Consider the following 18,177-nt stretch of genomic DNA (forward strand, 5'->3'; position numbering starts at 1 on the left):
TCATATGTATACACGTGTAAGCAAAGGTTGTATAGTCCTACCCAGTCTGGTACTGTATATCACGTATACTGGCTCACTCAGTTACTTGTTTCTGAATGCAATTTATATTGCAGTATTTGTGCTGAAATAGTAAACAATTTGCTAACTCTCCAGGAATTTATCATTACAATGGTGTTGATCTTTCTGTCTCCCTCTCTTAGTTTGACAGGAAGATCATACTGGGGTACAGCAGCCTGCGTGGTGTAGGAAGCCATTTTAGTAGTTGGATTAAATAGTCCGGGGGGGGTCCCTGCACTGCCCATGCACTTGGCATGGGCAGTGCAGGTGTCCTCCTGGCCAGCCCTGTCACGATGTTCATTGTCTGCCTTGCAGATAGTGAACATCGAGATGGGTGCCGGTGCACCCAACGCACCTGCTGGTGCACCATACGCACTAGAGCTGCCGGCTCTATTATGATCCAGAGACAATACTGTAGGCAGTTTCCAACTGATGCAGTGGGAAACTCCTAATGGGGCAGACAGTGCACATTCCGAGGTTGGTAGGGAGGCCATCTGTGTGATGGCATTGGACTCGGCTCTATGTGGAGCCACGGCCAATGCCTTTGCACGTTTTCCACTGGGATGACCGATGGAAACCTTGGCTTCCGCCTGTCAGCCCAGTGGAAAACTCGTAATGGGCCAGTGGGGAGCCCGCCAGCACCGTGGCGGTCTCCTCATGAGGAGTTTGGTGGTCAGGTTTTTCCGACTGCCAAACTCTTAATCAGCCCCTTGATATAGAGCTTAGCTGCCAAATGTGATTAGGGCAGTATTCTTGCCCATCATTTTCACCTTCATTCATGAGTCAGTGTACAACTGCAGGACACAGTATTAGAAATTCTACTATCAGCCTTCTATTAGTGATGCAAGCTATAACCTGAGTGAGTCGGGGTAAGATAGAGCTAATGTATTTGACTCTGACAGGTACCTGAAGAAAACGTGAACATGACCTTTCAGGGGCCTAACTGAAGGTATCCTTACTCGCACATATCCGTAATAAGCTCTGCGTATCTGAGCGCTACCATATTCTTTGTTCATTTGTTTGAACCATGCAGCAGATCGAGCCAGGTCTGCACCAGGTGTTAAGACTCTTGAGTAATTTATCATTTGAATTACTCTATAGCATTCAATCACCATCATCTTATACGGCTGAGCTCCTCCAAAGGGTGTGAATGAAAGAGAATGAAAATGTCACTTACCCAGTGTACATCTGTTCGTGGCATCAGTCGCAGTAGATTCGCATGTTTTGCAATAGCTCGCCATCTGGTGTTGGGCCGGAGTGTTACAAGTTGTTTTTCTTCGAAGAAGTCTTTCGAGTCACGGGACCGAGTGACTCCTCCTTTTGTCTCCATTGCGCATGGGCGTCGACTCCATCTTCGATTGTTTTTCCCCGCAGAGGGTGAGGTAGGAGTTGAATTGTAGTAATAGTGCCCATGCAATGGAGTGACTAAGTATGCACCTATTTAAGGTTGAGATGACACATATACAAATAGTTGAAGGTAACTTCCAAACTGCTACAGGCTCCCGGGGAGGCGGGTGGGCACATGCGAATCTACTGCGACTGATGCCACGAACAGATGTACACTGGGTAAGTGACATTTTCAGTTCGATGGCATCTGTCGCTGTAGATACGCATGTTTTGCATAGACTAGTAAGCAGTTATCTCCCCAAAAGCGGTGGATCAGCCTGTAGGAGTGGAAGTAGTCTGAAATAATGTTCTTAATACGGCTTGACCTACTGTGGCTTGTTGTGCGGATAACACGTCTACACAGTAGTGCTTGGTGAATGTGTGAGGCGTAGACCATGTGGCTGCCTTACATATTTCTTGCATTGGGATGTTTCCTAGAAAGGCCATGGTAGCACCTTTCTTTCTGGTTGAGTGTGCCCTTGGTGTAATGGGCAGCTGTCGTTTAGCTTTAAGGTAGCAGATTTGGATGCATTTAACTATCCATCTGGCTATACCTTGTTTTGATATTGGGTTTCCTGCATGAGGTTTTTGAAATGCAATAAATAGTTGTTTAGTCTTTCTGATGTTCTTTGTTCTGTCAATGTAATACATCAATGCTCTTTTAACATCTAATGTATGTAGTGCCCTTTCAGCTACGGTATTTGGCTGTGGAAAGAACACTGGAAGTTCCACTGTTTGATTTAGATGGAACGGTGAAATAACCTTTGGCAAAAATTTTGGATTGGTCCTTAGGACGACCTTATTCTTGTGTAGTTGTATAAAAGGTTCCTGTATTGTAAACGCCTGAATCTCGCTTACTCTTCTTAGGGAAGTAATGGCGATGAGAAATGCCACCTTCCAGGTTAGGAACTGTATTTCGCAGGAGTGCATGGGTTCAAAAGGTGGACCCATAAGTCTAGTTAGGACAACATTTAGGTTCCATGAAGGAACAGGTGGTGTTCTTGGTGGTATAATTCTCCTAAGGCCCTCCATGAATGCTTTAATGACTGGTATCTTATATAGGGAAGTTGAATAGGTAGTCTGCAGGTATGCAGATATTGCTGCAAGGTGTATTTTAATGGAAGAGAAAGCCAGGTTAGATTTTTGTAAGTGAAGCAAGTAACCCACTACATGTTCTGGAGTTGTGTGTAATGGTTGTATTTGATTAATATGGCAGTAGCAAACAAACCTCTTCCATTTACTTGCATAGCAGTGCCTGGTGGATGGCCTTCTGGCTTGTTTTATGACTTCCATACATTCTTGGGTAAGTTGTAAGTGCCCGAATTCTAGGATTTCAGGAGCCAGATTGCTAGATTCAGCGATGCTGGATCTGGGTGTCTGATCTTTTGGTTGTGTTGTGTCAACAGATCTGGCCTGTTGGGCAATTTGATGCAGGGTACTACTGATAGGTCTAGCAGCGTTGTGTACCAAGGTTGTCTTGCCCAAGTTGGTGCTATTAATATGAGTTTGAGTTTGTTTTGACTGAGTTTGTTTACCAGGTAAGGAAGGAGAGGGAGAGGAGGAAAAGCGTAAGCAAATATCCCTGACCAGTTCATCCATAGGGCATTGCCTTGGGACTGTTTGTGTGGGTATCTGGATGCGAAGTTTTGGCATTTTGCGTTCTCCTTTGTCGCAAACAAGTCTATCTGAGGTGTTCCCCAGAGTTTGAAATAAGTGTTCAGAATTTGTGGGTGAATTTCCCATTCGTGGACCTGTTGGTGATCTCGAGAGAGATTGTCTGCGAGTTGATTTTGGATCCCTGGTAGAAATTGTGCTATTAGGCGAATTTGGTTGTGAATTGCCCAATGCCAAATCTTTTGTGCTAGCAGGCTTAACTGCGTGGAGTGCGTCCCCCCTTGCTTGTTTAGATAATACATTGTTGTCATGTTGTCTGTTTTGACGAGAATGTATTTGTGAACTATTATTGGTTGGAAAGCTTTTAGTGCTTGAAAAACTGCTAGGAGTTCTAGGTGATTTATATGCAGTTTTGTTTGATGTACGTTCCATTGTCCTTGTATGCTGTGTTGATCGAGGTGTGCTTCCCACCCTGTCATGGAAGCATCTGTTGTAATTACGTATTGTGGCACTGGGTCTTGGAAAGGCCGCCCTTTGTTTAAATTTATGTTGTTCCACCACAGAAGCGAGAGGTAAGTTTGGCGGTCTATTAACACCAGATCTAGAAGATGACCCTGTGCTTGAGACCACTGTGATGCTAGGCACTGTTGTAAGGGCCTCATGTGCAGTCTTGCGTTTGGGACAATGGCTATGCATAAAGACATCATGCCTAGGAGTTGTAGTACCATCTTTGCTTGTATCCTTTGTGTTGGATACATGCGTTGTATGATGGTGTTGAAATTTTGAATTCTTTGTGGACTTGGAGTGGCTACTCCTTTTGATGTGTCTATTATGGCTCCTAGGTATTGTTGTACCTTGCGCGGCAGAATTTGGGATTTTGTGAAGTTGACGGTGAACCCTAGTTTGAAGAGGGTTTGTATGATATGATTTGTGTGATTTGAGCACTCTATTAACGAATGGGCCTTGATTAGCCAGTCGTCTAGATATGGGAACACATGTATTTGCTGCCTTCTTATGTGTGCAGCGACTACCGCTAGACATTTGGTAAAGACTCTTGGTGCGGTTGTTAATCCGAAAGGCAGTACCTTGAATTGGTAATGTATTCCCTTGAATACAAACCTTAGGTATTTCCTGTGCGATGGGTGTATTGGTATATGGAAATAAGCATCCTTGAGGTCTAAAGTTGCCATGTAGTCGCGTAGTTTTAGCAATGGCAATACTTCTTGTAGTGTGACCATGTGAAAGTGGTCTGATTTGATGAAAGTGTTCACTACTCTGAGGTCTAGGATTGGTCTCAGCGTTTTGTCCTTCTTTGGTATCAGAAAGTACAGTGAGTAAACTCCTGTGTTTATTTGTGTGTTTGGCACTAATTCGATTGCATTCTTTTGCAATAGTGCCTGTACTTCTATCTCCAGGAGATTGGAATGATGTTTTGTCAAATTTTGTGCTTTTGGTGGTATGTTTGGAGGGAATTGTAGAAATTCTATGCAATAACCATGTTGGATAATTGCTAGAACCCAAGTGTCTGTAGTGATTTCCTCCCATGCTTTGTAATAATGACTTATTTCTTCCCCCCACTGGTGTTGTGTGGAGGGGGTGAGTGACATGTGAGTCACTGTTTAGTAGTAGGGGTTTTGGGGCTCTGAAATCTTCCTCTATTCCTAGGGAATTGCCCTCCTCTATATTGTCCCCGAAAACCTCCTGTATACTGTCCCTGGTAACTGGACGGTGTTGCTTGTGAGGTGCTGGCTTGTGTGCTCTGACCCCGAAACCCCCCTCTAAAGGGTGTTTTACGGAATGTGCTGTAATTCCCTCTGCTCTGCGGGGAGTAGAGTGCGCCCATGGCTTTGGCAGTGTCCGTGTCTTTTTTGAGTTTCTCAATCGCTGTGTCCACTTCTGGACCGAACAGTTCTTTTTCGTTAAAAGGCATATTGAGAACTGCTTGCTGAATCTCTGGTTTAAATCCAGACGTTCTGATAGTTACAAATGTATTAATTGTCCGTGCAGCTGTATCTGCAGCGTCCATGGAGGAGCGGATCTGGTTGTTGGAAATGGTCTGTCCCTCCTCAACCACTTGTTATGCCCTATTTTGTAGGTCTTTGGGCAGATGTTCAATGAGATGTTGCATCTCGTCCCAATGGGCCCTGTCATAGCGCGCAAGTAGTGCCTGGGAGTTCGCGATGCGCCACTGGTTTGCAGCTTGTGCTGCGACTCTCTTACCAGCTGCATCAAACTTGCGGCTTTCTTTATCTGGGGGTGGTGCATCTCCAGATGTGTGGGAGTTGGCCCTTTTCCTAGCTGCTCCTACAACGACAGAGTCTGGTGGCAGCTGTGTAGTGATGAAAACCGGGTCTGTAGGAGGCGCCTTATACTTTTTTTCCACCCTTGGTGTGATTGCCCTACTTTTGGCCGGCTCCTTAAAGATTTCTTTTGCGTGCCGGAGCATACCAGGGAGCATAGGCAGGCTTTGGTATGAGCTGTGGGTGGAGGAGAGTGTGTTGAATAAAAAATCATCCTCGACCTGTTCTGAGTGGAGGCTTACATTGTGAAATTGTGCTGCTCTAGCCACCACTTGAGAATACGCGGTGCTGTCCTCTGTTGGAGATGGCTTCGTAGGGTATGCCTCCGGACTGTTATCTGACACTGGGGCATCGTATAGGTCCCATGCGTCTTGATCTTGGTCACCCTGGCTCAAGGTGGTGTGAGCTGGGGAGTGTGATGGAGTTTGTGCTGGTGAGACGTTAATCACGGGCAGAGGAGAGGGTGGTGGGGTAACTGTTTTCACCACTTTCGGTTGTGGTGTCTGTTCAGTTTGGAACTCCAACCTTCTCTTTCTTCTAATAGGGGGAAGGGTGCTTATTTTTCCTGTCCCCTGCTGTATGAAAATACGCTTTTGCGTATGGTCCACATCAGTTGATTGTAGCTCTTCCTCAAACCTATGCTTTTGCATTTGGGAGGTTAGCGAGTGCTCTTCTGTATAAGAGCCTGAAGCTGGGTCGGTTGCAGTTTGTTTCGGGCCCGAAACTTTGTCTGCGTCTTTTTTCGGCTCCGAGGTGACTTTTTTCTTTTTCGGGGCTGAAACCTGTCGGCGCCGATCTTCTTCGGGGCCGCTGTCTCGGCGTCGAGCCGTGTCTACACCGGCATCTCGGTGTCGATGCTTGTCTCCAGCACTTTCTCGGTCCCGAGAAGGCTGCGTGCCGGTGTCTCGACCGGAGTCGGACGATCTCGGCACTGTTTGGGCCTTTTTCGGTGCCGACGGTCGGTCACCGAATTTATGGGTGGAGCCATGGCCTGGTGGCAGTGGCGTCCCCTGGGCCTTGTAAATCTTCCTCTGAGTGGTTTTCGACGTCTTACTCACGGTTTGTGTATCGTCGAATCCTTCGGAGTCTGAGTCTTGGATCGAGAAGGTACCTTCCTCTTCTTGTTCCTCGAACTCTCGGTGGGCTGTCGGCGCGGACGCCATCTGGAGTCTTCTGGCTCGACGGTCTCGGAGTGTTTTTCGGGACCGGAACTCACGACAGGCCTCGCAGGTGTCTTCACTGTGCTCAGGTGACAGGCACAGGTTGCAGACCAAGTGTTGGTCTGTATAGGGGTATTTATTGTGGCATTTGGGGCAGAAACGGAACGGGGTCCGTTCCTTCGGCGTTCTTCAGCACGCGGTCGGGCCGACCAGGCCCCGACGGGGGATCGAAAAACTACCCCGAAGGGCACCGGAGCTCTTCGATACTTCGACGCGTTGTTGAATCTAACTACGCCGATCCCGAACGCAACAATACCGACGAAAATCTTCCGAAATTAGCTATCTTTCCGTTCCGAAACTCGGAGCGACAGGAACACGTCCGAACCCGATGGCGGAAAAAAAACAATCGAAGATGGAGTCGACGCCCATGCGCAATGGAGACAAAAGGAGGAGTCACTCGGTCCCGTGACTCGAAAGACTTCTTCGAAGAAAAACAACTTGTAACACTCCGGCCCAACACCAGATGGCGAGCTATTGCAAAACATGCGTATCTACAGCGACAGATGCCATCGAACATGTTGTTAGATTACTTCAGTGAAAGTAAAACTTTACTACCTGTTTAACTGAAATGATATTATTACACTAAAAACTGATCAGCAATTAACTGCTAAAATGAAGGTTAAAACACTTAAATTAGTGGGGATCTGAAACAACTGCGGGACAGATGTATAAAGTCGTTTTAAGGTTGCAGAACTTGTAATTTGCAAAACTCTTAGGGTTTAGGGCACCAAAATGGCTTTTGGCTGTCTACTAAAACCAGACAGAGATTTGGTAAAGGTTTTCCAAATCACAAACTGGGTTTACATACTCGCCGTCGCTCCAAGGGACCACTCCTTGCTGCCATCAATGTGTTCTCATAGAGGAACCTTTGGGCCTCATTACGAGTTTGGCAGGCAGCGAAGGCCTCCCGCCAAGAACTCGTTCCTCCATCAAGCCGTCTGTGCAGCCTGAACCCTGCTGGCCCCATTAATTGGCTGTTTCCGCCAGCCAGCACTGCGGTGAATAAGGCCTTAACATTGACAACGGCTCCATTAGAATGTAGAATATTTCATTTATTGGCAACACACTCAACGCATTTCGACACACACTGTGTCTTGGTCATGACTCGGGTCGAAATGCATTGAGTGTGTTGCCAATGAATGAAATATTATACATTCTTCTGGAAGTGCACATACTTTCCTTCTATCTTGGGAAGGAGCATTGGCTGGATATTTCAGTGTTTCCTACACCTGTTTTCATGTGACAATTCAGGGGCTTCGGAGCAAAAGAACAATTGGTTGGGATGTTACCTGAGCAACTGCCAGTGGTTAGACAAGTTGCAAGCATTCCGCCCATCACTTTTTTTGTGTTTCAAGTACCGCCCTAGGTGGCAAAGGTATGCCCAAACGTGGGTCCAATGCTCACTGCGCCACTGGAACAAAGCTATACCTGGCTGATCAGCCCTCACCATGGTGAAATCAGCCCTAGGTTACTTGTATTGCGGTTCATTGTGGACCTGCCTAGCAGTTCAGGCTGGACTGTTCATTGAGTAGCACGGTCAAGGCAGATTTCCATATGGTTGGGTCTAAACAGAGGTGGCATAGTAAGCAAAAGAGCGGTTGGTTGGGACGTTACCCTGAGCAATCGCTCGTGGTCAGACAAATTGCCAAGTTGGGGCAACATTCCCTTAGGAAATGCATTTTTTGGTTTGCTAATATCTTTGTTGCCGTTTGTCCAATCTTCGTGAAATTTCCATAAAAAGTCTCATCCACCTCAGCTCCTTCCTGGAATGTTTAGGGGTGATCCGTCAACCAAAGGTCAAGAAAAAAGGGGGTGGTCCCAAAACACGTTTCTCCCATGTATTTTTATTACAAGGCTGGTGAGTCATCTAATAGAAGCTTTTGTTTAAAAAAAACTTGCCATATCTTTTGTAGTGAGTTTCCTCACGGCAAATTCCTTACATCTTTTTATCAGGTTGATAATTGTAAATACTTGTATAAGATGAGGCGAGCAAGCAAAAAAATATCTAAAGTGTTTTAGGGAGTGGATTTGGTTGTTGCTTTACTGACAAGCAATGAGTAACAAACAGCTCCCTCATCAAGGACATTCTAGGAAGCTCTAGTTTCAGTCCTTCCATCTTTATCAAATCTGTACAGCATATTTCTTCACTGTTTAGACACAAAAGATTGGCACTCTTTCAGAACTACTAACAGGTGTGATCCAGTAAAGTTATTTTATTGTGCATGAAACTGCCAAGCGGGCTGTCTATTCTTGGCGTTAGTAATTTAAAAGCCATCAAAGATACTGAAAATAAGTATACCACCATTTGAGTTGTCTTATGGTTTAGTTTGAAGAACTTTCAATTATAGTGTAAATGTATTAGTTTTGCTACAGTTTTGGAAAGGAGAATGCTAAATGCACTCTTTATTACAGCACACACTTTTGTAAACAGGTTACTATTAAATGATGACCAAAAACATCTGAGTAAAACCTAGAACTTTAGAACCTGTGTTGCTGGTCTAGGCTAAAATACACCAGGAACATTCTAATGGTGTAGGCCTAATGTGACTGATCCAAAGTGCCAGTTTGTTTCTATAATAAAGGTAATGATAAAACAAAAAACATTATATGGTTTGTTCCTTCTATGAAATTATATTTTTTGCTTCCTTTTTATATTTGTGTAGTAATATGTTTATTATGTAAAATATTTTAAAGCATTAAAACAATCACTTCAAAAACTAGTGATGGCACAGCTGCTGCAGGATGCCAATGGCAGGTGAAACTGGTGAGTAAGGAAATGTTACAATAAAGAGAAACTATTGCTCTTGGACCAGTGTAGTAATGACTATTACAGAGGAATTAACTTTGTGATATCAGAGCTACTGTAAGGGTACTTGGGTATCTTCAAAGGGAAGAGAAAATGGTAAGCAAGAATGGTTTCCAATTATGCAAGAAAAATATAATTCCTTTCTAAAAGATATAGTAGCAATACATTTCTATTTGATTGCACTATTTGCCAGAGTAAGGTGGGGGAAGGACGGATAATTATCTGATGAGTTTCCCACAAAGATAGGTGTTAGACAGGGTTGTGTCTTGGCTCCCACTCTTTTCTTACTTTTCATAAATGCTTGCATTCCATATCTATTTGATAGCTTAAATGACGCTCCGAAATTGGGAGGGATCAAGGCACCGCGTTTGTTGTTTGCTGACAATACCCTGCTCTTATCCCAAACTGCCTCTGGATTATCCAGACTTCTGGAAAACTTTTCAGGGTTTTGAAGGGACTATGGTCTACAAATAAACAGTACTAAAACCAAATGCATGGTATTTGGTGACCCAACATTTAGAGCAAAGAAAAGTATAATGCTGGATGGTAGGACCCTTGAACGTGTTGCTGATTTTGACTATCTGGGAGTTAGATTAGAAACTCCCATAAATGGTCAGCACATCTGATAAAGTGCACCATGTCCCTCAAACAAAAGATAGGGGGCATTTTGAGATTCGCTGCTAGAACGTCCACCTTTCCCATCCCACCTGGAGTAGATATTTACAAAATGCAGGCTAGAGTGGGTGCCTTGTATGGTGCTGAGCTGTGGGGCCAGGTAAAGTACATGACACAGAAAGAGCACAGATATTTTTTATTAAGGCCCCGTTAAAGGTTCCCTTGAGTTCTTCTACCTTCCATGATGTCATTATGTAAAAAAGCGGTTTCCTCAAACTTGGGTTGGGTTCCTATTGGGCAGATCCCTTGCATCTCCCAAAAACGCCTCACAGATTTTGAAGGAAGCATACTGGGTGAGTGTGCAAACATCAATTTTAGCAGCTGTTCCGTCGGGTAGTATGACAGACAGTTTTTTTTATCATTTAAGTGTCATTATGAGTTTGAGCACTTTTTTGATATTATTTCACATCCTGTGGCACGTGCACTTTACACGTGATTTAGATTTGGTTCCTTACCAGTACGTGATCTTACTTCCATGTGGAAGCAAACTGCTAGTTCAACAGACTCTTGCCCGATGGGGTGTAGCACTAGGGAATCTATTAGTCATGTTTTATTCCATTGTCCCGCATATAAAAAGGAAAGGGTCCGTTGGATAAGACCTCTCTGCGATATCACGGGGATTAGGGACCGTCATTTTACCCTTAGGATTTGCAGAACTGGTACCCACGGGCCGGTGGTGTGTGCTGTGGCAAAGTTTTTAGCTGCAATATGGCGTATTAGAGTACGTTTTTAAAAATATTAACACAACGTTTATTTAACGCTCATAGATCATGTTTCTTAATCGATTTAATATTGCTTATTCTTAGTTCCTTGCTTCTACATTTGTATTATAGCAGGCATTTTTATAACACTGGGAGGAGAACGCCAAGGTCTTATGAATTTAAACCCATTTGGTAAAGGTCTACTATGTTATTTGCATGACCCAGAGTACACGTTTGTTTACTCATTTTTATGCTATAGGTCCACGAACTTTTCAGAACAATTAAGCCATATGTAACTTTTGATAGAGTACCTAGTGTGCGGTTTTTATGCCGTGGGCTCCGGTAATGTGGAACCTCTTATCTTGAGGATTTTATTATATTTTATTGTATTGTGTTGCACTGTGGCTTAAGGTTTTTTGTGTGGATATATACTGCTTTTATGGTATCTGTTGTCGAAATAAAGCTCAAATGAATAAATGATTGCACTATGCTCTATGCATCTTGCATTAAAATAATGGAAATATTTTGCAACAGGAAAACATAACACATTTAACCTAGTTTATAAAATGTAAGAAATGGCAGTTTAGTTCCTAAACCACTTGATGAATCGACTCTAGTGCTATATGGTACAGCAATGTGCTGTATCATGCTGGTTATCTTCCATGGTCTGCCAACTGGACATACAATACTAAAAGAAGCAATCTGTATAGAAGGATTTATAAACTATTGTAAGAGCTTTTACCACAGTCAGGTTTTCTCATTGGAACATTTGCATTCCCTTAACCGTGTCTGTTAATAGATATTCTAAAATACTTTCAAAGGATACATAAAAGTTGGAACACCTTTGGCCACCAAGTATTTTCGTATAAGTCTCTCAGTCCCATACCAGTTAAAACCTTTGGTTGCATGCCCAATTCGTGGAAGATGAACACTAGCTGAAATAAAGAAACAAATGTGAATATTATTCAGTCATTTATCAGATGACTAAATCTTATCAAACTACCATTTGAGAAAAAGAAACAAAAAATTAATCAAAGTTGTTTTTTTGCATTATGAATTCATATGATGTTTTTAGATATTGAATTATTTTTAACATATGTATTATTTGTAATTTACATAATTACAGGCACAGTGGAAAGTAAAAACCCAATATAACCTCAATGATATTTGCAGAACGTACAGTAAACCTTACCTATTGTTCTTTAGTCATCAACTAATGTAAAAGAACAATAACACAAAGAAATGCTTCAGAAATCATTCACAAGTGCTCAGAATGTTGTTACATATTTAGAAATTAAATAATTAGAATAAAGTGGGGCTATGGCTATCGAAATAGATACATATTGCAGACAAAAAATGTTACAACGGTTTGAAAAACAAAAGGGTAGTGTTCAGGAAGCTTTCTGAATAGTAACTTTCTTTTATCATATAGCACATGCTCCCCCAGATTAATTTCTTTGTGCTTTATGTGCTGGAGGAAAGTCAGGTGCGGAAGCTGCAGAAAGTAGTATCCATCAGTATTGGTAGATATGGGTGCAGAAACATTCAACATTTACTAAATTTGTAGAATTTTCATACGCCTGTGCAGAGTAATGCTTTTATCAAGGAAGACGCTAGGGAACTGCAATATTTGGAATATTCTTTCCCAGCCCTAACACTATTTGGCACAGAACAGAATTATAAAGTGATCTATAAGCCTCATTCAAACATGCATTTTGTATTAAGTTTAGTAATACTACAGCCGTACTACTCACATACAGAAAAATGCAACTCACAAACCTACATGAGGAACTTTTCACCTCATTTATCTTGATTATACAGAGATTACGACCACAAGCGCGGAGATCTCCTCACGTGCAGAACTACATTTTAGTAGCAAATGATGGAGCAACAGGAGGAGTGGCAGGAAAGTGTTTAAAAGGTAACATCCACTTCACACAGGAGTGAGCGAGCCTATGGGAAGTCTCAAACTTCATGTCTAAAGTTAAATACAGCCAAAAAGGTCCCAAAACAGTTGTAATTGTACTCCAGCACAGACTTAGGGTAAGTCCAGTACCTCACATTGCCTCCGACAGGTACTGCAACTCACTTGCATACAAAACAATGGAGGCAGGGACTTGAAACACCACCCAATAGCAAGTAATGTTAAATAATCTTAGATAAATAAAATAATTTGAAATGTAATGAAAATGTCACTTACCCAGTGTACATCTGTTCGTGGCATCAGTCGCAGTAGATTCGCATGTTCTGCAATAGCTCGCCATCTGGTGTTGGGCCGGAGTGTTACAAGTTGTTTTTCTTCGAAGAAGTCTTTCGAGTCACGGGACCGAGTGACTCCTCCTTTTGTCTCCATTGCGCATGGGCGTCGACTCCATCCTCGATTGTTTTTCCCCGCAGAGGGTGAGGTAGGAGTTGAATTGTAGTAATAGTGCCCATGCAATGGAGTGACTAAGTATGCACTTATTTAAGGTTGAGATGATACATATATAAGTAATTGAAGGTAACTTCCAAACTGCTACAGGCTCCCGGGGAGGCGGGTGGGCACATGCGAATCTACTGCGACTGATGCCACGAACAGATGTACACTGGGTAAGTGACATTTTCAGTTCGATGGCATCTGTCGCTGTAGATACGCATGTTCTGCAATAGACTAGTAAGCAGTTATTTCCCCAAAAGCGGTGGATCAGCCTGTAGGAGTGGAAGTAGTCTGAAATAATGTCCTTAATACAGCTTGACCTACTGTGGCTTGTTGTGCGGATAACACGTCTACACAGTAGTGCTTGGTGAATGTGTGAGGCGTAGACCATGTGGCTGCCTTACATATTTCTTGCATTGGGATGTTTCCTAGAAAGGCCATGGTAGCACCTTTCTTTCTGGTTGAGTGTGCCCTTGGTGTAATGGGCAGCTGTCGTTTAGCTTTAAGGTAGCAGATTTGGATGCATTTAACTATCCATCTGGCTATACCTTGTTTTGAAATTGGGTTTCCTGCATGAGGTTTTTGAAATGCAATAAAGAGTTGTTTAGTCTTTCTGATGTTCTTTGTTCTGTCAATGTAATACATTAATGCTCTTTTGACATCTAATGTATGTAGTGCCCTTTCAGCTACGGTATCTGGCTGTGGAAAGAACACCGGAAGTTCCACTGTTTGATTTAGATGGAACGGTGAAATAACCTTCGGCAAAAATTTAGGATTGGTCCTTAGGACGACTTTATTTTTGTGTAGTTGTATAAAAGGTTCCTGTATAGTAAACGCCTGAATCTCGCTTACTCTTCTCAGGGAAGTAATGGCGATGAGAAATGCCACCTTCCAGGTTAGGAACTGTATGTCGCAGGAGTGCATGGGTTCAAAAGGTGGACCCATAAGTCTAGTTAGGACAACATTTAGGTTCCATGAAGGAACAGGTAGTGTTCTTGGTGGTATAATTCTCCTAAGGCCCTCCATGAATGCTTTAATGACTGGTATTTTATATAGGGAAGTTGAATAGGTAGTCTGCAGGTATGCAGATATTGCTGCAAGGTGAATCTTAATGGAAGAGAAAGCTAGGTTAGATTTTTGTAAGTGAAGCAAGTAACCCACTACATGTTCTGGAGTTGTGTGTAATGGTTGTATTTGATTAATATGGCAGTAGCAAACAAACCTCTTCCATTTACTTGCATAGCAGTGCCTGGTGGATGGCCTTCTTGCTTGTTTTATGACTTCCATACATTCTTGGGTAAGTTGTAAGTGCCCGAATTCTAGGATTTCAGGAGCCAGATTGCTAGATTCAGCGATGCTGGATCTGGGTGTCTGATCTTTTGGTTGTGCTGTGTCAACAGATCTGGCCTGTTGGGCAATTTGATGCAGGGTACCACTGATAGGTCTAGCAGCGTTGTGTACCAGGGTTGCCTTGCCCAAGTTGGTGCTATCAATATGAGTTTGAGTTTGCTTTGACTGAGTTTGTTTACCAGGTAAGGAAGGAGAGGGAGAGGAGGAAAAGCGTAAGCAAATATCCCTGACCAGTTCATCCATAGGGCATTGCCTTGGGATTGTTTGTGTGGGTATCTGGATGCGAAGTTTTGGCATTTTGCGTTCTCCCTTGTCGCAAACAAGTCTATCTGAGGTGTTCCCCAGAGTTTGAAATAAGTGTTCAGTATTTGGGGGTGAATTTCCCATTCGTGGACCTGTTGGTGATCTCGAGAGAGATTGTCTGCGAGTTGATTTTGTATCCCTGGTATAAACTGTGCAATTAGGCGAATTTGGTTGTGAATTGCCCAATGCCAAATTTTTTGTGCTAACATGCTTAACTGCGTGGAGTGCGTCCCTCCCTGCTTGTTTAGATAATACATTGTTGTCATGTTGTCTGTTTTGACGAGAATGTATTTGTGAACTATTATTGGTTGGAAAGCTTTTAGTGCTTGAAAAACTGCAAGAAGTTCTAGGTGATTGATATGCAGTTTTGTTTGATGTACGTTCCATTGTCCTTGTATGCTGTGTTGATCGAGGTGTGCTCCCCACCCTGTCATGGAAGCATCTGTTGTTATTACGTATTGTGGCACTGGGTCTTGGAAAGGCCGCCCCTTGTTTAAATTTATGTTGTTCCACCACAGAAGCGAGAGGTAAGTTTGGCGGTCTATTAACACCAGATCTAGAAGGTGACCCTGTGCTTGAGACCACTGTGATGCTAGGCATTGTTGTAAGGGCCTCATGTGCAGTCTTGCGTTTGGGACAATGGCTATGCATGATGACATCATGCCTAGGAGTTGTAATACCATCTTTGCTTGTATCTTTTGTGTTGGATACATGCGTTGTATGATGGTGTTGAAATTTTGAATTCTTTGTGGACTTGGAGTGGCTACTCCTTTTGATGTGTCTATTATGGCTCCCAGGTATTGTTGTACCTTGTGTGGCCGAATCTTGGATTTTGTGAAATTGACGGTGAACCCTAGTTTGAAGAGGGTTTGTATGATATGATTTGTGTGATTTGAGCACTCTATTAACGAATGGGCCTTGATTAGCCAGTCGTCTAGATATGGGAACACATGTATTTGCTGCCTTCTGATGTGTGCAGCGACTACCGCTAGACATTTGGTAAAGACTCTTGGTGCGGTTGTTAATCCGAAAGGCAGTACCTTGAATTGGTAATGTATTCCTTTGAATACAAACCTTAGGTATTTCCTGTGCGATGGGTGAATTGGTATATGGAAATAAGCATCCTTGAGGTCTAAAGTTGCCATGTAGTCGTGCAGCTTTAGCAATGGCAATACTTCTTGTAGTGTGACCATGTGGAAGTGGTCTGATTTGATGAAAGTGTTGACTACTCTGAGGTCTAGGATTGGTCTCAGTGTTTTGTCCTTCTTTGGTATCAGAAAGTACAGTGAGTAAACTCCTGTGTTTATTTGTGTGTTTGGCACTAATTCGATTGCATTCTTTTGCAATAGTGCCTGCACTTCTATCTCTAGGAGATTGGAATGGTGTGTTGTTAAATTTTGTGCTTTTGGTGGTATGTTTGGAGGGAACTGTAGAAATTCTATGCAGTAACCATGTTGGATAATTGCTAGAACCCAAGTGTCTGTAGTGATTTTCTCCCATGCTCTGTAATAATGACCTATTCGTCCCCCCACTGGTGTTGTGTGGAGGGGGTGAGTGACATGTGAGTCACTGTTTAGTAGTAGGGGTTTTGGGGCTTTGGAATCTTCCTCTATTTCTAGGGAATTGCCCTCCTCTATATTGTCCCCGAAAACCTCCTCTATACTGTCCTTGGTAACTGGACGGTGTGGCTTGTGAGGTGCTGGCTTGTGTGCTTTGACCCCGAAACCCCCCTCGAAAGGGCGTTTTACGGAATGAGCTGTAATTCCCTCTGCTCTGCGGGGAGTAGAGTGCGCCCATGGCTTTGGCAGTGTCCGTATCTTTTTTGAGTTTCTCAATCGCTGTGTCCACTTCTGGACCGAACAGTTCTTTTTCATTAAAAGGCATATTGAGAACTGCTTGTTGAATCTCTGGTTTAAATCCAGACGTTCGGAGCCATGCATGCCTTCTGATAGTTACAGATGTATTAATTGTCCGTGCAGCTGTATCTGCAGCGTCCATGGAGGAGCGGATCTGGTTGTTGGAGATGGCCTGTCCCTCCTCAACCACTTGTTTTGCCCTATTTTGGAAGTCTTTGGGCAGATGTTCAATGAGATGTTGCATCTCGTCCCAGTGGGCTCTGTCATAGCGCGCAAGTAGTGCCTGGGAGTTCGCGATGCGCCACTGGTTTGCAGCTTGTGCTGCGACTCTTTTACCAGCTGCATCAAACTTGCGGCTTTCTTTATCTGGGGGTGGTGCATCTCCAGATGTGTGAGAGTTGGCCCTTTTCCTAGCTGCTCCTACAACAACAGAGTCTGGTGGCAGCTGTGTTGTGATGAAAGCCGGGTCTGTAGGAGGCGGCTTATACTTTTTTTCCACCCTTGGTGTGATTGCCCTACTTTTGACCGGGTCCTTAAATATGTCTTTTGCGTGCCGGAGCATACCAGGGAGCATAGGCAGGCTTTGGTAGGAGCTGTGGGTGGAGGAGAGTGTGTTGAACAGGAAATCATCCTCGACCTGTTCTGAGTGGAGGCTTACGTTGTGAAATTGTGCTGCTCTAGCCACCACCTGAGAGTACGCGGTGCTGTCTTCTGGTGGAGATGGTTTTGTAGGGTATGCCTCTGGGCTGTTATCTGACACTGGGGCGTCGTATAGGTCCCATGCGTCCTGGTCTTGGTCACCCTGGCTCATGGTGGTGTGAGCTGGGGAGTGTGATGGCGTTTGTGCTGGTGAAACGTTAATCACGGGCGGAGGAGAGGGTGGTGGTGTAACTCTTTTCACCACTTTTGGTTGTGGTACTTGTTCCGCCTGGAACTCCAACCTTCTCTTTCTCCTAATGGGGGGAAGGGTGCTTATTTTTCCTGTCCCCTGCTGAATGAAGATACGCTTTTGCGTATGGTCCGCATCAGTTGCTTGTAGCTCTTCCTCAAACCTATGCTTCTGCATTTGGGAGGTTAGCGAGTGCTCTTCTGTATAAGAGCCTGAAGCTGGGTCGCTTGCAGTTTGTTTCGGCGTCGAAACTGTGTCTGCGTGTTTTTTCGGCTCCGAGGTGACTTTTTTCCTTTTCGGTGCCGAAACCTCTCGGCGTCGATCTGTTTCGGTGCCGCTGTCTCGGCGTCGAGCCGTGTCTACACCGGCATCTCGGTGTCGAGGCTTGTCTCCAGCACTTTCTCGGTCCCGAGAAGGCTGCGTGCCGGTGTCTCGACCGGAGTCGGACGATCTCGGCACTGTTTGGGCCTTTTTCGGTGCCGACGGTCGGTCACCGATTTTATGGGTTGAGCCATGGCCTGGTGGCAGTGGCGTCCCCTGTGCCTTGTAAATGTTTCTTTGTGTGGTTTTCGACGTCTTACTCACGGTTTGTGTATCGTCGAAT

The 18,177-nt window shown here is 44.0% G+C and overlaps 1 protein-coding gene across 1 annotated transcript in view; it reads right to left on the reverse strand.

The window, feature by feature from the left end:
- CHD1L (chromodomain helicase DNA binding protein 1 like) overlaps window positions 1-18,177 on the reverse strand; it is a 228,787-nt gene that overhangs the window by 28,280 nt on the left and 182,330 nt on the right. The window contains exon 22 of the mRNA XM_069204150.1: window positions 11,586-11,694. Coding sequence (XP_069060251.1) covers window positions 11,586-11,694 — 109 coding nt within the window. The remainder of the gene's footprint in view (window positions 1-11,585; window positions 11,695-18,177) is intronic.

The sequence above is a fragment of the Pleurodeles waltl genome, chromosome 8, assembly GCF_031143425.1.
Source record: "Pleurodeles waltl isolate 20211129_DDA chromosome 8, aPleWal1.hap1.20221129, whole genome shotgun sequence".
NCBI classification, from domain to species: Eukaryota; Metazoa; Chordata; class Amphibia; order Caudata; family Salamandridae; genus Pleurodeles; species Pleurodeles waltl.